The following is a 17,935-nucleotide window of genomic DNA, read 5'->3' as shown; positions in this document are numbered from 1 at the left end:
AGAAGGGTTCTGCAAAAGCAGCTCTAGTATGCATCAACATCTCATGCTCTTCAAAAGAAAAACAATTATTTTTAATGTTTTAATATGCCCTGATGTTAGAGAAAACAAAAACAAAGCCACATGTCACATCAAAGATAATAATAATTATAATAAAAATAATTTGACCGACCGGCAGCATTTGTTGGCTTTAATCGCCTAGAAGACCTCCCAAGGAAGACAAAGATATCTGACAGCTCTTAGCAGGTTTGTTGAATTCAAGTTTTAAAAACAAGTCTGGGGATACAGCCCACACACTAGGGCCCTTTGACATTGCCAGGCCTGGCAGCCAGGCTTGCATAGTAGGCACACTGAGAAGGGTCACACTGTCCATTGGCTCCTGGAGGTCCCTGTGGGCCCATGAGACCAGGCAAACCAGCTTCACCTTGAGGGCCAGGTGGTCCTGGCATCCCATCTTTGGCATAGCCAGGCTCCCCTGGGAGGCCTAGAATAAAAACAAAACACCCTTGGTCAGTGGCACCCTATGAGGCTGAGCACTGCAGTGATACAGGAGCTAGTGCTGCAGTCACACATCACATCAGCTCCCACAGATTTGGGTCTGGCCTGCGCCTACCTACAAGCATGTGGCAAGCATGGCTGAAAAGCAAGTCCTCCACCCCACAGGGCACCCTTGGGTTGCACAGCTCCACTACAAGCACTGATCCTCTGCCATTCCATTCTTGGAGCTGTGCAGCTGCACTGATGTGTAGTTCTAGCACAGGGGATGTGGGCGTGGAGAAGCCTGAGTCAAGAGCCAGCTGTGGGAGAAAAGTGATGGGACTGCCATTATTTTAAGGTACTGTGGGGTCTGCATGCCAAATGCAGCCCATGGAATTATGAAGTGTTTCCTGTACAATCCTCTCAGACAGTCTGGGGAAACAAAAGTGGCCAGATGGGATATACATGATATCCTTCTTCCATTTGGGCTAGTAGCTAGAGAAATTATGTATACCATATTTGTGTTATCCTGACAGCCTATCTAACATACCTTTGTCCCTGTAACTGTTCTGAGTGATAGTGACTTGGGGAGCTTTCTGAATAAACACACCTGGAATTCCTGGAGGACCAATTTCCCCTCGTTGACCAACACCAGTATCTCCTTTCTCACCCTTCACTCCTCTTTCTCCTGTAGAAAGTGGGAGAAAAAACAATGAATCAGTAACTCAAGGATATTACAACAGATCTTCTATCTACACTGGAGTTAATATTATTGAAAATAATAATAATAAAAAAAAAACACTTCCTAATTGTGCTCACGTCTCTGAGACAGGACAAAAGCAGGGATGAAGATATGCACCCCTCCAATTCTGGCTGAAGCCTGAACACACTCTACAATTGATGGTCACATTCACAACCTCTCTGCTTGAAACAAACTACTGCTTTTAACACACAGGTTTTGAGGACCACTCAGACATTACAAACAGACACCAAAGTTGCTAGTCCAGCTCATTGTTTACATCACTGAAATGTCTGAGTAAAACCTACCCTCAGCAAAATGAAAGGGAGACAATAACTTAGACCTTCAATATTCCAATATGTGGAAAACTATGGGGTAGTTGTGTTCAAAAAAAAGAAAATGATTTTCAAGAAACAATGATTTTAGTTACAAAAGTAGAAAAAAAAAGCCAAAGCAATTAAAAGTATGAATTATTTCCTTTAAAAACACACAGTACAATATCCTTTTCAGTCTGCTCCATTTCCCAGCTCTCCACCAGAACTGCCATACCTCAACATGCTATTTCTGCCACTCAGTGTCAGCACTAAAGTCTAGGAGGTAGACACATCGCATCAGATTTTCTAAATAACTACAGTTCACTCACCTTTGGGACCAATCGGTCCAGGCGGCCCTTCAGACCCAGTCTGTCCAGGCCGGCCAGGCTCTCCTGGAGGACCAGCTCTTCCTGGGAGTCCTTCCTTTCCAGGGGGACCTGGAGGTCCTGGTCTGCCATGGGATGCTTTTACATGTGCAGGCTGCATTTCAGCCAAGAGATAGGCTAATTTTGCTGTGAAGAAAGAGAAATTGCTTTTTTGTTTGTTTGGATTAGAAAGTCAGTGCACAGAAAGTCAAAACTACTAGCCCAGTAAATCCCATGCATTTTCAAAGACCAGATTTTCAGGGCCACCTAATCTGTTATCTTGACGCAATCCTTCACCGTAAATCATCAACACATCAACTTTCTTTTTTCTACTTCAATCTGCATGTCCCAGTAGCTTAAAACATCTTCTGAATATCATCCTTAGCCCTATACATGTCTCTCATCCTGTTGTCCATGATATGAGAAGTTTTCTTTTTCTTCCCTTTTATTTGTATAGGCAGTGGATGACTGTCTGTAGAATTCAATCCACACTGCTTTGAAAGGAAACACTTATTTTCACCAGTTCCGCTACATACAGCAAATGCTATGGGAAGGAAGAATTTTTTCTTTTCTGTTCTGGGCTGTTACACATATGAAGTCAAACCCAATGTACTCATCTCTGGCTATGAATTGAGAAACTGTAATTGAAGCAGCTCTCCATGTCAGCATATTCTCTCACTTCCATTCAGACACACTACTTGCTGCTTCCAGATTCAAACACAGAGCAGTATAGACAGCTTTAAAACACACTCAGAATCACAAAAAATATCCTACAAAAGGAAGGGAGAAGAGTTTTCTATGTTCTGTTCATTGATTCAAAATCTTGATGGCTTTCAGGCTGCGGTGATGATGTTTGAAGTCTGAAAGCATGGAAATAAAATCATTCAAAGGAATCATTCCATTTCACCATGATTTTAGCATGGAGGCAAGTGCCCATGGACATGTTTCAGCTGTCCCAAGAGCTACATGAGGAGGTCTCAGCATGCAACTCTACGGTTCACTGTGGATATGGTCAGCAGTGGCTGACCGAATTCACATACTTTGAAAGAAGTAGCAGACTACATCCCTTCTCCCTGATACCCTGCATGGATGCTGCAGAACCACTTGTCCAGCTAAAACCTAACAAGCACATTTACCCAAGTCCACAGTCCAGAGATCACTCTGTTTTAACTGGTAGCTTCTCTTTTCCTACTATCTCTCCCCAGGCACCTGCAGCAATGAGTCTGTAACCAAGCAATTTCAGTGTAATTAGCACAGGCAATGTCTTTGGCCTGATGAGGAGAGAAAGTGCCTGTGCTATTGCTAGCAACTCTAAGCAAGGGGAATGCTAAAACTTGCAAAATACATTTACCCATCTCCTCTTTCCAGGCAGACCTATCTCTGCATTGCTTTCTACAAGGAGAGGTCCAAGTGCTAACTACACAATCAGAGCTATAGCATATTTGTTATAGCCCCAGATCAACCTATCAGATTCCCAGAGCAAATTACTTACCATCTAGCTGCTTTGCTAACTCCTCTTGGATTAGCCTCCTCAAAGTCTCCAGAGACGGCGGCTCTCCCTGGAGAGTAACAATCACAGCAATAACAAAACACAATAATCACAGTCCTGAGAGCAAATGAAGCCTTCAATGAAGGGCTTAGTGGGTTGCATTCCTTCACCTACTTATACCCGGGGCTGCACGGACTGCCTGAAAGAAAGGGGAGGCGTAAAGGAACTCCAAACATCCAAAATTACTACTCTTCCAGCACGCAGAGCCAACAAAATCCAGTTTGCTCACAGAACACCCATTCCTCCAAGCAAATAAAAGTTCCAGCCTGATTTCAGGATACTGAAGGGGGTTAGGGAGCTCGAGGACTCATATTTGACATGGCTCAAAGACATATATGAGTAAGGCAACACATCTGCCTGTCCTAGACTCCCTACCCAATCTCCCAAGGGAACGCATCCTTTATGTCCCTTTCTCAGTTCTCCTGTGCAATAATACTGTTGAACTGCTGTAATATTCCATCAGCATTCAATGCTACGTGAGCAACAGCTCTGGGTGTTCCAATTGAAAAACTGATGAAAGGAAGTTTGGCAGCCTGGGATATTTTGGGTTGGGACTTTCTGGGAAAACAAAAAGTAGGTTTAGAGCAAGCAAACTCCTTTGGATAACTTAAAGAAAAAAAGTAGCTGTATTTTAAAATGCAACCATTTTGAGATGACAAGCTCAAACATTTTCCTTCAGAAATTGTGAAATGAGATGTTTCACATAAAATACACTTCCTTTTTTGGCTTAAATTAATCTTCAAAATTGCAACAATTTTGAAAATATTTTTGCTCAAACTAAAATCAATATTCTTCTCAGATCAAACCATCCATATGAAAATGTTTCTTTTTCCTCACTCCTTTTAATGTACAAGGATGCAGCATGAGTACTCTATTTCTACAGAAAGCCTGCGAGGTCTTCAGAGTCAGAAATTATTCTTCATTAAGAACTGGAGATTTTACTAAATAGCTAAGACATTCCAGTTTTAACATACGTTATATAACACTGCTGCTTAATACAGAGTTTGTCCATTTCCTGCTTTCTTCCAAACCAAGATTTTGCATGAGAAAATGATGCTTACTGGTAACAAAAGAAATTGTCGCTGCTACTAGCCATTTGTGAGAGTTCTTAATGAATATCCTAAAAAGTAAATATGATCAGAACATTCTCCGAGGGCTTAAAAAAAGTATCATTTGGAGCTTTAACCCTATTAGTTGCATTATGCCTCCATATTCATTCTGGATTTCATCAAATCTGGTGTTTTGAAACACAGAGAATGTCTAAAATTAATCCAACAGATTATCCATCGCAGATTATTTTACTGTTTTGTATACCCCCCTAAGGTAATCTCAAAAGACAGAATTAATCCTAAAAATGGTTATAGTGGTTTCACTAGTGTAAGTAGTAATTCTCATTCTTCTACATACATAGCCCTCAGGCACTCTGTCTGCAGTGTTTCTTGTCGAAAAAAAAAAAAGGGGGGGGGTGGATAAGAAAGAATATTGAACTAAAATAGCTTTTCATGAATTCTGATTATCTGACTCCAGGATTTCCAGGAATAAAGCAGTGACCTTTCCACAGCCGAGCATTCTGGCTCATTACAGCCAGAATGAGAGGTAGAGGAAAGAAACATGGAGATACAAACAGCTATGCATTAACACACATATAGAGAGAAGCTATTTCAGGAGTAAGGGACTGGAAGCCTTTCCTACAGGTCTGAATTGCTCTGCCCTCTGGAAGTTCAATCTAATGCTGCACACAGAAGTCATGAACCAGGCTACCACAGGGAATGCTACCCGTGCAGCAGCAGTTTTATGCTGGAAGAATTCTTCCTTTTATAACTCTAATTAGAATTTATAAATAACATTCATCTTGTGAAAAACCACGGAAACCGAAATAAGTCAGTCAGTCATTTGAGATCCCAGTCATGTGCTGCATCAGAAGGCTGCTGCAGTAGCTACATGCATTCAAATAAAGTTCGCTTAGAAGGACCTGTCTCCACACTGTTCTTTCCCCAACAACACATCGCTTAAAATATGCTATAGTCCTGCTTTTTTAATTATAAACAGACAGATAGCAGACAAAAATGCTTCCACTCTAAAGAGACCATTGCAAGGGCATGTTACAATCAGTCTTACCACAGTCTTTTCTTAGGCATTTTGCTGATCATGCACTGTGACAGCAGTATTACTGGAAAAACCTCTTATCTGCCAGTCTTACCCGTGGTCCAGGAAATCCTGGCTGTCCTGGGGGACCTGGAGGTCCAACTTGTCCATTGTCTCCTGGAGGTCCATGAGGACCCATCAGTCCCGGATGGCCTTTATGACCAGGTATTCCTGGATCACCTGGAGGGCCCTTTTCTCCCGGAGAGCCTTTTTCACCCTTGATGCCAGGCTGTCCCTAATAGAAAAAAGGGCCACCACAAAATAAAATAGAAACTTCAGTTTTCCAAGCACAGCGAAACACAAACAGCTGAGCTGGCAAAGTTACTGAATACAACATCTGGCGCATTACAAATGATCTACAAATTATTACTGACGCAGGATGATTAAAGAGATGGCTGGGAGGACGGGGAAGCACGGCAGTTCCCTACAGGCCACACTTCACCCTTGAATGACCCCTTCTCCCCATCTTTGATCCAGAAGACCTCTCTTGATTTCAGAGTAACAATACAATGCTAAAGATGCTCTCCAACCTACCCTCTCTCCTCTGGAGCCAATTTCACCTGGTTTCCCTGGTACGCCCTGCAACAAAATAAGGGTGAGCATGTAAGTGCTATCCACAGTTTTGCAATGATTCCTGTGACCTGGGAGAAAATGCCTTGCTGTTTATCCCCCAGATGCCTGAGAGCTCTCTGACTTCTCTCAAGTATCAGCAATTCAAGAAAAAATCAGTTTGCTGCAATCCGGGAAGAATACGTGACATTTTTAGCAAGACCGCAGCTCTCCTTTGAAACAAGTGGGAGTTATCTTACCTCTTTTCCTGGAGGACCTTTCTCTCCTGGTTCTCCCTGAGAGATACAAAGAGTGAATTTAGCATAACATTGCAAGGAATAGGATGTTAGACACTAACTAATAAGCCTGAATTTCAAATTCTGTCTAGGGCATAAGTGTTCTGTTCCACAGCAGTGGGTTTAGGCTATTTATTCTTAGACTACTGCTATAGGTTATCTTCTAGAAAGGCAGCTCCTTAAAATGCATTTTCAGTATAGCTGCATATATCATGTAAATGTTTCTAAATGAAAGGAAGCAGTTAGTCATTTTTACAGAACCAGCTGAGATCAGGATATATGTTTCATTGAAAATGTGTTCCTGTTTTCAGTACAAATTGCTCCTTTTTCTTAAGGATGTTTCACAAAGTTGCCTAAAATTTACCTTGGCTGATTTACTAAATGCTGTCAGTCTTTTTTTTTTTTTTTTTTAATCTTAATCAGTGTCAAGATTATAGCCATAGCAGTCTAAAGATGTCAGAGGAAGGTACTACAACCAACTGAGATAACGGATGGAGCCCCTGTAATAAAACAACTTTCAGCCTGACAGCTTGCATGTTTTCCAACTATTTCAAATTTCCTAAATTTAAGCAAGCACCCTATTATATTTTTTTTCTGTAGTCTGCACTTATCAATGAATAACAACCACTACAATCTTTGTATCTGGAGATCTTCCAAACCCTCCTGGATGCCACCCTGTGCCACATGCTGTAGATGTCCCTGCTGGAGCAGGGGGGTTGGACTAGATGATCTCCAGATGTCCCTTCCAACCTCAACCATTCTGGGATTTTGGCATTTCAAGGAAAAAACAAACAAACAAAATCTATCACTATAATCCTGAAGCACTGCACTGGAAAAACGAAGCAAGTATTAAACTAGAAATTGCTAAAGTTCTCAAGATTTTCCTATAAATGAATGAAAATATTTATTTTTAGAATCCATATACAGCCCACACACATGATCGTATCTCTAATGTGCATGTGCAGGTGATATTTTTCCTGTATATAACAAATTGCACCAGGGTATCCTACATCCATGTGTGCCCCCTGCAGGGTATGCATCCTGATCACAGACAGCAGCAGAATTGCTCAAGTATTCCATAGTGCCATGTCATCTTTAAATGGCCACCATGTTTGCTGCTTTCAATTAATTTCCAAAAAAAAATTTCCTTCTCCACTTTCCACCATGAAACTCCCTTTGTAATCTCTCTCTCTCTCTCATACACACACACACAAAGATTCAGCTTTCCTAAATTCATATGAATATGTTTACATCTCATCATCTTAAGTCATAAGTCACAATAGGGCCACAAATAAAACGTTTACCTAGTATTCACCTTTTCCAGGTTCCTTGTGAAATGCAACATATTCTGCTAGCCCTAGAATGGTCCAAGATATTGGATTTCAAGGCTGTGATATTTTCAGGTGTACAGGTGTTCTTTTTAGATTACTTTGGGAGATACCTGAGTATTTTAATTGCAATGTGCCTCTTTTGCTAGCCCTTGAAAAGCTGAATTTACGGCAGCAAAATAATTTTTCTCAGGCAGAAAATATCAAGTGTATCTTGCATTATTATAGCCCTTCTAGGGGTCATGCAGAGAGATCTTCTGAGTAAGCAGTTACCTCATACTTCTGTTAAGACTACTGTATCAGCTCAATAAATTCACACATTACAAGGACTGATTGATAGGTACTAGTTCAGTAAATAAAATTACAGATGTTTGCACTCAAAAAATGTTATTGTTTGCAGTCCAGTTACCTTTGAAACTAAAATGTTTTGCTTGTGGATCTGCCAGATCTACTGACTATACCTTGTAACCCAATTAAAGATGACTGTGTCCCATCTCCATCAGTCCAACATCTTAAACCAGGCAGTTAGTGGCTCTGACGCATCCCCACACATACTTACAGGTGGTCCTCGGGGTCCTACAAAACCAGGGAGTCCTGGGCTGCCGTTTTCTCCTTTATTTCCTTTTGGACCCTTAGAACGAAAATGAAATAGATACTAGCAGCTCTTTCTCCAAAATCTCTTTTCCAAAACATGCATTTACAGATACACCAGGACTGTGAAATTTCACTGTAGCAGCAGGACTCCCCAGAATGACAAAGAACGGAAAAACAAAGTCATTTAGAAAAGCAGATTGCAAACACCATGTCTGCATTATTAATAAGTTGTGTAGAGTCCCTGTGAAAAGATGAAAATGAAGTGACAATTATGGAAATGATAGGAGGTATGTTTAGTGGTTATTCTTGTGCTGCACAATTTATAAGGTATCATCACAGCCATGGAAAAGCTGTAATGCACAAAGGGAACACAGGCCAGATGGTTATAGTGCATGAAACTGAGAATATAATTAACAGAGAAATAACTTCTGAGTTGTTCCTTTGCCACTATTTACATGTTCAATTTAAAAATGTCCACCCTGTACCTATCTTTTGTGAAACGCACACCATTTTTTTCTCTGTTATTACAAATCCGGGCAGCTTAAATGGGCAGCTTAGGAAACAGATGCCTCTCCTGTTCATATTTTTGAAAACTTTTATTTTAAGCTTTCCTTTCACAATAATGTCCTCCATCTTCTAATTCAGAATGTAACTGACTTTCACTTTTTAGAGTAAAATTTGTTTTCATTTCCAACCTGCCTGCTGTAAAGTGAGTTCTAGCAAATCTGATGAACTCGAAGACTTTCAGGCACACAAGGACTCCAAGCCCCATGACGCTGCACAAACCAGAAAAGCTTGGAGATATCTGGACAGGGGCTGCACTTCCATATGCAGATTTAAGTAGTATTATGAAGTGGCACTTTCACTGCCAATGAGTTGAGTACAAAAGTAGCTTTCTGGCAGTTATTGCCCAGTGTCCTTGTGATTAAAACTCATCAGTAGTGTAGCAGTCTGTAAGATGGAAAAGAAATCCTTATTGCCACAACTGTGTCCTTTTTTTCCAATGGAAATGTTATATATTGGTTTGTCACGCCATGGTATGTTGCCAAGGAAATTAGTGTATTTCTAGACAAGACTGCAAATAAACAGACCACTGTACAGAATAAAGAAGTACTCCTCATAATAATCTTTATGAAGAGAATTCATTTTAATGCCAGAGAAAAGTACCAATGAGCCACTGTCTGCTCTGCTGACCAGCACTGTCATTGTTTACTTTTCTCATCCATCTGACTTTGTCCATTTCTCAATGTCTTATGCTATTTTTGGACTGTAAATCCTCTGGAGCAAAGGCTACCTTGGTTTTGAGTTAGTGCAGACAGCTGCCTGATGAATCCCCAGGTGACTAGATGACTGCCTAGGTAATGTGACAACACAGTGATTATTTTAAAAATTGCCTTCAGAGCCACAGAAGACAGCAAAGAAGAGGCATCAACCTCAAGAAGCCAATAAGCAGCGACGGGAGTTGGGAACAGGGCTGGGTATGACGAGAAGAAGAAATGGATGCTGAAAAGACAACAGCAGTGATACAAAGGGGCAGAGGCCACAGTAGTGATCCCGGAAAGGTAGGGTGAAGCTGTGGCCAGGAGAAGAAAGCAGCAGCATTGCTTCTTGACTACAGAAAGATTGGGAGGCTCCATACAACTACATGTTATCACCAACTCATGCAGAAATGTGTTGCTTGCTTCTCTGCAACAGCTTAGAAGGACAGGTATGTGCGGCACGGCAAAACGTGCCTATGGCCCAAGTCAATCATTAGGCTGAGTTTGCTTCATTGTGATGCAAGGGTGACACAAAGAACGAGCCCCCCTGCAATTTTTCATACTCCTGCTTTGCATTTGTCTCTGAATCTAATACTCCAGTGAGCTGTAATGTCTGGGTAAACAGAGAGAGGCCAAAAGGGCAAAGCTCAGGATTTCAGTAGGTACTACTAGACATAAAGGTTCATTTCCATGGATTTGCTGAACTCTGAATAATTTTCAGCAGTAGAACATAGAGGAAAAAATGAATTAATTAATTAAAATAAACAAACAAAATCTTCCTGACTGTCTTCTTTATCGATTTTCATTACTATGCTGCTCTTCTACACAGGACCCCACCTGGGGGGATTTGTTCTGCTCCATGATCTTGGTTTACTGCCCATTGCCTGCTCTCTACCAAAACACCTGGGAAGGATTTTTCTACTGCTGCTATTCCTCAATGGCAGCCTGCCAATGCCTCAAGGCCCTCTCCTTCCTCTGACAACTCTCTGCTGGTTGCAACACTCTCTGCTTGACAAAATTAAACCCACTCATAAAGAAGAGGCATGCCAATCTTTTCTTCACACAAAGTAATCAATCATTTCCTCTCTCTGTGAACACTTAGTGTTTGCTGGGAAAAATGATGAGACAACTAGCAGCTGAATTCCAGAAACATAGCCAGTGGCTCCCTGATTTTGTGGCCAGGAAATACCTTGCAGGTCACTAGCTCCTATCTTCAGATAGCAACTTGAGGGACTGTGAACACCGACAAAATCCTCTCCTATACTTCATCAGTCACCTCTCCTTGATACAACTGCTTGCTGCTTGGGTGTCCTTTTGTAGTACTTACTGGGTTACCAGCTGGGCCAGGCTCTCCCGCAGGTCCAGGGGATCCATTCTTGCCCTAGGTCAAAAGAAAAGATACAAGTAGTGAAGCAGAATATACTATAATGAAACATATCCACTTACTCTACAATAGAAGAGATTTCTTCAGCATTGTCCAGCCTCCTCTTCTCTCGGTAGGCTACAGAGTAAGATCTCTTATTCTACACTTATCCTGTAACTTCTGCATCCCTGGTTGCATGGATGACCCCATCTTCTGACAGAAGGTGAGATATCTAGATGCCTTAGTCTGAAGAGGATGTGCAAACTGAGTACTCCTCTTCCTCATCCCTATCATATATAGGATTATCCTGTACAGGTGGGTGTACCTGCTATGGCAGCTACAAATCATGAGTGTTCAGACAATTCTCTTTCGCCCTTTTTGAAGCTGCTTTGGGCAACACTTGGATCAATGTAAAAGTGCCCTGCACTCACTGACAGGTATCTCAAGATCTCTCCACACCCTCTTACATTTGAAACTTCCTCACTCCAGTGACCTCTCTCCAGCACCTGGAAATCACTCCTCAGAAAAGCTTACCATCCTCTCAGGGCTATTATCTGACTCAGGCTCTTTGTGCCAGGCATTTGCTTTCTAAGCATCTAAGGCATGCCCTTTAAGGAGAATGGACACATGCTGTAAAGATTTGATGAATCTGACATTCTTTTGACACTAGAAAACTTGGAATGATCTTCCAAACACTTGAAATCATTCTTTAAAAGGACCGATTTCCTCTAATTCCTCATAAAAGAAGATGTGATCATCTCCACTGTCTAAAGTTTGTTGAGATTAAATTCTGTAGCCTGTGCCTTTCTCCTCTGAATTCACTGTGCAGAGGTGCTTTTCACTGCACTGGAGCTGACAGCAAAAAAAAAACAGTGGTTTTACTGGTAATATTCAAAATTTTATCTCATACTCTTTATTAGAGAGGAAATAGAGCAGATGAAGAACAAGGAAAACTGGTACTTTGCCCTCCAACATTCAAAATCCAGACATCTCCTCTCCAAAGGGACATGGCTTAGCTTGGAGAAATGATAATTTCCGTCTCCTACACTTTCTTGTTTATTGCTAGTGTTGTGCAGGGTCACTATGTGTTCATGAGTGATGCCAGCAGTGCAAGAATAATAAGATAAATTTTAAGTTAGACACAAAATCTATCCATATGTTCCTGCAGTCTAATCTAAACCCCTACTATCCCATCTCCAAGCGACCGGCTGTTCCAATTCCTGGCATTGCTGGCTGAGTCAGCATTTTGTTCCGAGTTCGCAATACGTTATAGACACTGTTTTGCTAACTTGTCTTCCCAGAAAGAAATCATTCTTATTTCAACATATTGAAGATGCACTCAGGCTCAACAATTGAGACCTGCATTCAAATTTGGAAAAGGGTTCATTTTTGAGAAAAAATTAAAAAGCCAGGAAATAGTAATTTCTCAGTCATCCCAACTAGCAATTCTTGAAATGTCAAATAAATTGCCATTTCTCCACTTGAGATGTAAGAAAACTCTATAGGTGTTCAATTAAAAAAGAAGCTGAAAAAATCTTTTCCTAAAATTAAACTTTTCCATAGAAGAAAAATTGGAGAGCATGACAAAATGAATGTTCACCTTTAAGTATCATAATTGGACCCCAAATATCTCAAACTAGGCACCTGCAATTAGAGTTTACTTTTGAAAACCACATCCAGAGGTCATACGAGAAGTGAATGAAATGCCAGAGGCATGACTGAGATATGAGCACTTCTGACACTCTAGGTCTGGCAGAACCCATTCCACATCCTCCTCATGCCCAAATCAGCAGTCATCACTATCTGGCACAACTACTTGTTCACAGTAGTATTTATCAATATCATGCTGATATATCTTTCCCGAAGTAAAATGTTATAATCAAACACCATCAGAATCTTCTGGGTTTTTTTTTTTTGTTGTTGTTGTTGTTTTGTTTTGTTTTTGTTTTTTCCAAAGACAGTCAGATTCTAGGATATTTTCACTATAGACAATGCACGGTTCAAAGTCTGTTGAAAATGAAAACTCACCGGCTGCCCTCTGAGTCCTCGAGGACCTTGTGGTCCTATGGGACCAGTATCACCCTGAAAGGAAGAAAAGTATTGTGTTAAGTAAGGAAGATCTGACAAAACAGCAAGTAAATTATTGTGTTAAATTGTTCTGCTCATGTATTAGAGAAAGCAGCATTAAAGTCTCACTCCTCCCTTCCAGTTATGCAGGATGAAAATCAGCCTCTCCTTGAGTTTTAAAAGTCTGTCTGTCTCCAAATACAATGTGATTGCAAGGATAAACCATTAGCATCAGGTTACCTTAAAGCTGATTTATCAATAACAAAGATTCTCCAGCACTTCTCAAGAACTGACTATTTTGCTTTTTCTTGAACTAGGCTTCAGACCTGCTTCTACCTTTTATGGATAGTTCTCCTAGGCCTATCTTCCACTTTATCATTTGCAGCATAACGTTTTTACAGTGACGCAAGGAGTGCAAATGAGACACCACCTCCCCAGGTCCCATGGAAATAGCATGGCAGCCACTTGGTGCATTGCTCAGAAGTTAGTGCAGGATCCTGCCCAGGTCATGGTCTCCTGGGACTTTGTTCCATGACTGCATATAAAACAAATAATGTCAAAGGATCTGTTTATACTGTCTGTCTTTCCTCTGAGCAGTAGCGTCTTATTCCACAGGTATTTCTTGGGTTTCAGTGGAGCGATTTGTGCAGTAAGGCACAGCTCTTGTAGAAGAATTGTGACAGAATCTGGCCCGTTGGGACTTTGCTGAATGAAGCGTGGCTCAGAGAAGTGTGTGGCAGACAGCAAGCCCATCACCACAGACTGTGGTTCAAACAGTACAGTTTTCTCCCTTTTCCAAAGATATAGCTGACATATAAGTGCCAGACGCTGAGCTCTCTAATTCCTTGTTACCGTAATGAGCTTTGCACAAACCATTTCCTGCGCACTCCTGCAATAATTTACCCTTTACTACAGTTTCTGCACTTTGAGGGGAGGAACATTGCGAATGAAAATTTTCATTTGTCAGAGAGCAGGGGATTAATTTCTGCTCCAAGTGATATACTTACATCCTTCCCAGGTGGCCCCTCACGCCCAGCAGGACCTGCTGCACCTGGCTCTCCCTGCAATTCAGCAAGAAGGAAGAAGAAACCAACTCAAGGTCAATGACAGACCAGTAACATCACTGCAAATGGTGTGGAGCTTCAGAAATATTGGACTGAAGCTCATAACTCTGTGGAGGTGTGAGGCCTTTTTAAGGCCAAGAGGAACCTCGTACTAGACAGGATACACGGCTTATGAAAATAACTCAGGAACATCTTCTGCAAGTGATGCACAAGGTAGTGCAGCACTTTCCAGCAGTATATTAGCCACCGCTAATACAGTGATTGAAAATCACCAACGTACTCATGATGCAAAAACTCTTTTAATGAGAAAGAGATAAGCAAATCCAGCACTGGATTTCTCAGCTAAGCTCCTGTGAGTGCAGCATTTTCTTTCCCTGTGGAGAAAAAGAATTACGCAAAAGGACATTCAGTTTTGTATTCCGTTTCGTATTCCACTTTGTACACCACGGAACCTTTTTGTGCTGCACTGCAGACTCAGGACTGCAAGAAGCCCAACTTCTCATGCAGAGCTTGAATTTTATGATTTATGACTCACAGGCAACTAAGCCAAAGGCTTAGATGCATTTCTAGTCTCTTTTCTGTATGCTTTGTCTCTGAACACACTCTGCATTAACAAGACTTTTTTTGGAGATCTGATACTGGCACTATAAGTGCAGGAGGGTTCCTCACCTTGCCCTTCAGCAGTTGTACCAGTGCGATGTAGTACACAAACAAGGTGGTTTTTACAAAGGGCTATCTCAAAGTGCGCATCAAAGAAATCAGATCTACCCACTGCCTCGCCTTACCTGCAAGCAGAACTTCAGGAGAGCGAATGAAGACGGCTGCTGTGATTTTATGCCATGGGTGCAGCCCATGGAATTGTGGTTGAAACAGCATTGTCAAACATAGGTCTGTCATCATTTTTTTCTACAGCTTCAAAAAGACTCTAGAGTCAACTGTTTAATCAACACAGTATTTCTCCAAAAGACCATCCTGTGTGCATAAAGGGCATGGTACTTACCCGGGGACCTGGGAGACCTGTATCTCCTCTCTGTCCTTTGAAACCCTATAACAGAGAATGAAGTCAATGATCCCCCATTACCCCAATGCATGAAGCATTCAGAAAGCTTCAGCTTTAATGTGCAGTTAATAACTTTCCAATTTTGCCTAAGATTACAAGGAACTGGTCACCATGGAGCTGTCATGTCCCAAGGAGTGATAAGGAAGGGCTATGTTCCAGACATATGACAGACTGTTCCATAGCTCCATAGGCTGCAAGACCACAGTGCGTACATTCCTGCTGTGAACAGTCCATAGATCATTTGGCCCTAGATTTCACTGTCCCTGTTCGTTCTGAGAACACATAAGAGAGCACATGAATTACAGCTGTGACCTTCTGGTAAAAGAAGGTGCCGTGCTTTTGTGCTTTATCTTATAGGTAAAGCACTTGCTCCAGGTCAGCCTTATTGTGAAGAATCTGAAAATACTTCTGTATTTTTAACATATCATTTACACATAGTCACAATACCATCACGATTTTCAGTCAAGACAGCTCTTGGCTACTCATAAATATCAGCAAAGCAATCTGTCTGCCCAACAAAAGTTTCCAAGCCAAAAGTACAAAAGAATTTCTGTAGTGAATCTTTTGGTAAGTAGAACAGCTCCTACCGGCAAGCCTCTGGCACCCTCCTGGCCAGGAAGTCCTGGTTCTCCAGGTTTTCCCTACAGGAAAAAGTAGAAGAAAAAAAAACATATCAATGGGAGTTTGATACATAAAATTCGTTCCACTCTTCCCCCTTACATGCAGCATAAGTGTACTGAGAAATATGATTGCCCAGGGTTTTTCCAGCAATACCTGGAAATGCAATACAGACATGCCCATGGGTGCCTCTGCTAGTACTACTGGGAACATACTCTTTGAAGTTCAAAGAACACTTGTGTCTTTGGACTTGCTGCTCCACATACTGGTTTCCCTAATGACTGGGGACCTGGCATTTTACAGACCCACCAACTCTTAGGCTGTATTTTGACAAATCGCATTAAAAAAAGTTGGCAAAACCAGATTCCAAAAATACATTCTTATTATAACAAATACACTTGCAAGGAATTACATTTCATGACCGTTTATTAGCACTTCTCTTCAACTAGGCAACTTCATGACTCAGACTTTTCTTTCAACAAACCTGAGTATAGACTAAATAGAGAAAATCAAATATAAAACACTCGATCCTGGATAACAAAACAGTTACAGAGCATCCCAGGTTGGGTCTTCTTTGAAGACATCCTGCCCCTACATTTTTAATCGCACAGTCCTATAGTGGCCAAAAAATGGATTAAGGATTTAGTAGTACAAAACAACCTGCTGTCTCTGCAATATTTATGGTAGCTGTAAAATGGAATCACTATGTTTTAGAGTATTTACGGTAGCTGTAAAAGTGGAATCACTAGGGTTTAGAATATTTATGGTAGCTGTAAAAGTAAAAGAACAGTTTCCTCTCAAGATTGCTAGTGTGTGAATCCTCTAAAACGTTGAAAACAATATAGTCTTTCTAGTGTTAAAAAAAAAACATGCAAACAGACTCCCTGGACCCCTAAGGAGTCCATAGATAGGCAGCTCCAAAAGCAATAACTGGATGCAGGCTCTGAATGCCTGAGTGAAACAGCTTTAAATTACATTACCGGTTCCCCAAGAGATCCTGGCTTGCCATCTTTGCCGTCATTTCCAGCAATGCCCTGCAAAACAAAGTATAAAGATGGAGGCTATAAGAAGGATCAGTATGTTTTATCAATGTGAAATCTTACAGTCTTACAATGACATCTCTGCTTTATCATGGGATACTTGAGTTTGCACAGACCTCAGAAATCTACATTATTTCTACGGCTCAGCCATAAGCCTCTCCTTGGCACACTACTGTGCTAGCACAAACTGCCTCCTATATGGTACCTCTAAAGTGAACCTCCTTTTCAGCAAGGCAAGCACTCCAAAATACTATAAAGATAGGATTCTAAAAACAGATTCTTAGCTGGTATAAATCATTATAATACCATTGAGCTAGATTGCTTTACAATAGAAGTATCTCTGGCCTTATCCCCTTAAGGCATAAAAACAAAACAAAACAAAACATTGTAGTAGCAGAAGAAATCAGATTCTATTGCCAAGACGCATTTCATCTGGAGCCAATGCAAAGGAATTATTTCAGCAGCAGATTCTTCTTCATGAAAACAATATTTCTGCCTAAGAGTTCCTGTGCCCTTACATTTGGAGTTCTTAGGGGAGCTATTATGTCAGGGGGCCTTGGCAGACTGGAGAAATGGGCAGAAAGGAATTACACGACGTTCACCAAAAGAAAGTGCAGTGTCCTGCACCGGGGGGAATAGTCTCATGCACCAGTATAGAGAGGCTAAGGGCAAAGCAGCTGGAAAGCTGCTTTCCAGAGAAGGATCTGGGGCTACTGGTGGACACCATGTTGAACATGAGCCCCTGTGGCAAAGGCAGCCAACAATAACCTCGGCTGCATTAAAAGGACATTTCTACCAGTTTGAACATTTCTATCATCAGCTCTGCAGAGAGGGACCTGGGTGTCATGGTGGACGACAGGTTGACCATGAGGCAGCAGTGTGCCCTCATGGCCAAGAAGGCCAATGGGATCCTGGGGTGCATGAAGAAGAGCGTCTCCAGCAGGTCGAGGGAGGTGATCTTGCCCCTCTGCTCAGCCCTGGTGAGGCCACACCTGGAGTATTGTGACCAGTTCTGGGCTCCACAGTACAAGAGGGATGTGGAGCTGCTGGAGAGAGTCCAGCACAGGGCTACAAGGATGATCAGGGGCCTGGAACATCTGCCCTATGAGGA

General features: G+C 41.6%; 1 protein-coding gene across 1 annotated transcript in view; it reads right to left on the bottom strand.

The window, feature by feature from the left end:
* The window catches only part of COL22A1 (collagen type XXII alpha 1 chain), a 187,385-nt gene continuing 169,450 nt past the window's right edge, over positions 1 to 17,935 (bottom strand). Inside the window, exons 51-64 of the mRNA XM_088535206.1 lie at positions 16,765 to 16,818; positions 15,754 to 15,807; positions 15,107 to 15,151; positions 14,050 to 14,103; positions 13,004 to 13,057; positions 10,940 to 10,993; positions 8,319 to 8,390; positions 6,396 to 6,431; positions 6,121 to 6,165; positions 5,642 to 5,821; positions 3,385 to 3,451; positions 1,857 to 2,039; positions 1,085 to 1,162; positions 1 to 481 (exon numbers count right to left, since the gene is read on the bottom strand). Coding sequence (XP_088391332.1) covers positions 294 to 481; positions 1,085 to 1,162; positions 1,857 to 2,039; positions 3,385 to 3,451; positions 5,642 to 5,821; positions 6,121 to 6,165; positions 6,396 to 6,431; positions 8,319 to 8,390; positions 10,940 to 10,993; positions 13,004 to 13,057; positions 14,050 to 14,103; positions 15,107 to 15,151; positions 15,754 to 15,807; positions 16,765 to 16,818 — 1,164 coding nt within the window. The 3' untranslated portion in view covers positions 1 to 293. The remainder of the gene's footprint in view (positions 482 to 1,084; positions 1,163 to 1,856; positions 2,040 to 3,384; positions 3,452 to 5,641; positions 5,822 to 6,120; positions 6,166 to 6,395; positions 6,432 to 8,318; positions 8,391 to 10,939; positions 10,994 to 13,003; positions 13,058 to 14,049; positions 14,104 to 15,106; positions 15,152 to 15,753; positions 15,808 to 16,764; positions 16,819 to 17,935) is intronic.

The sequence above is a fragment of the Tinamus guttatus genome, unplaced genomic scaffold (assembly GCF_059628265.1).
Source record: "Tinamus guttatus ecotype Peru unplaced genomic scaffold, ASM5962826v1 Tinamus_guttatus_pri_ptg000038l, whole genome shotgun sequence".
Lineage (NCBI taxonomy): Eukaryota > Metazoa > Chordata > Aves > Tinamiformes > Tinamidae > Tinamus > Tinamus guttatus.
This window is presented reverse-complemented; position numbering and strand designations above follow the sequence as displayed.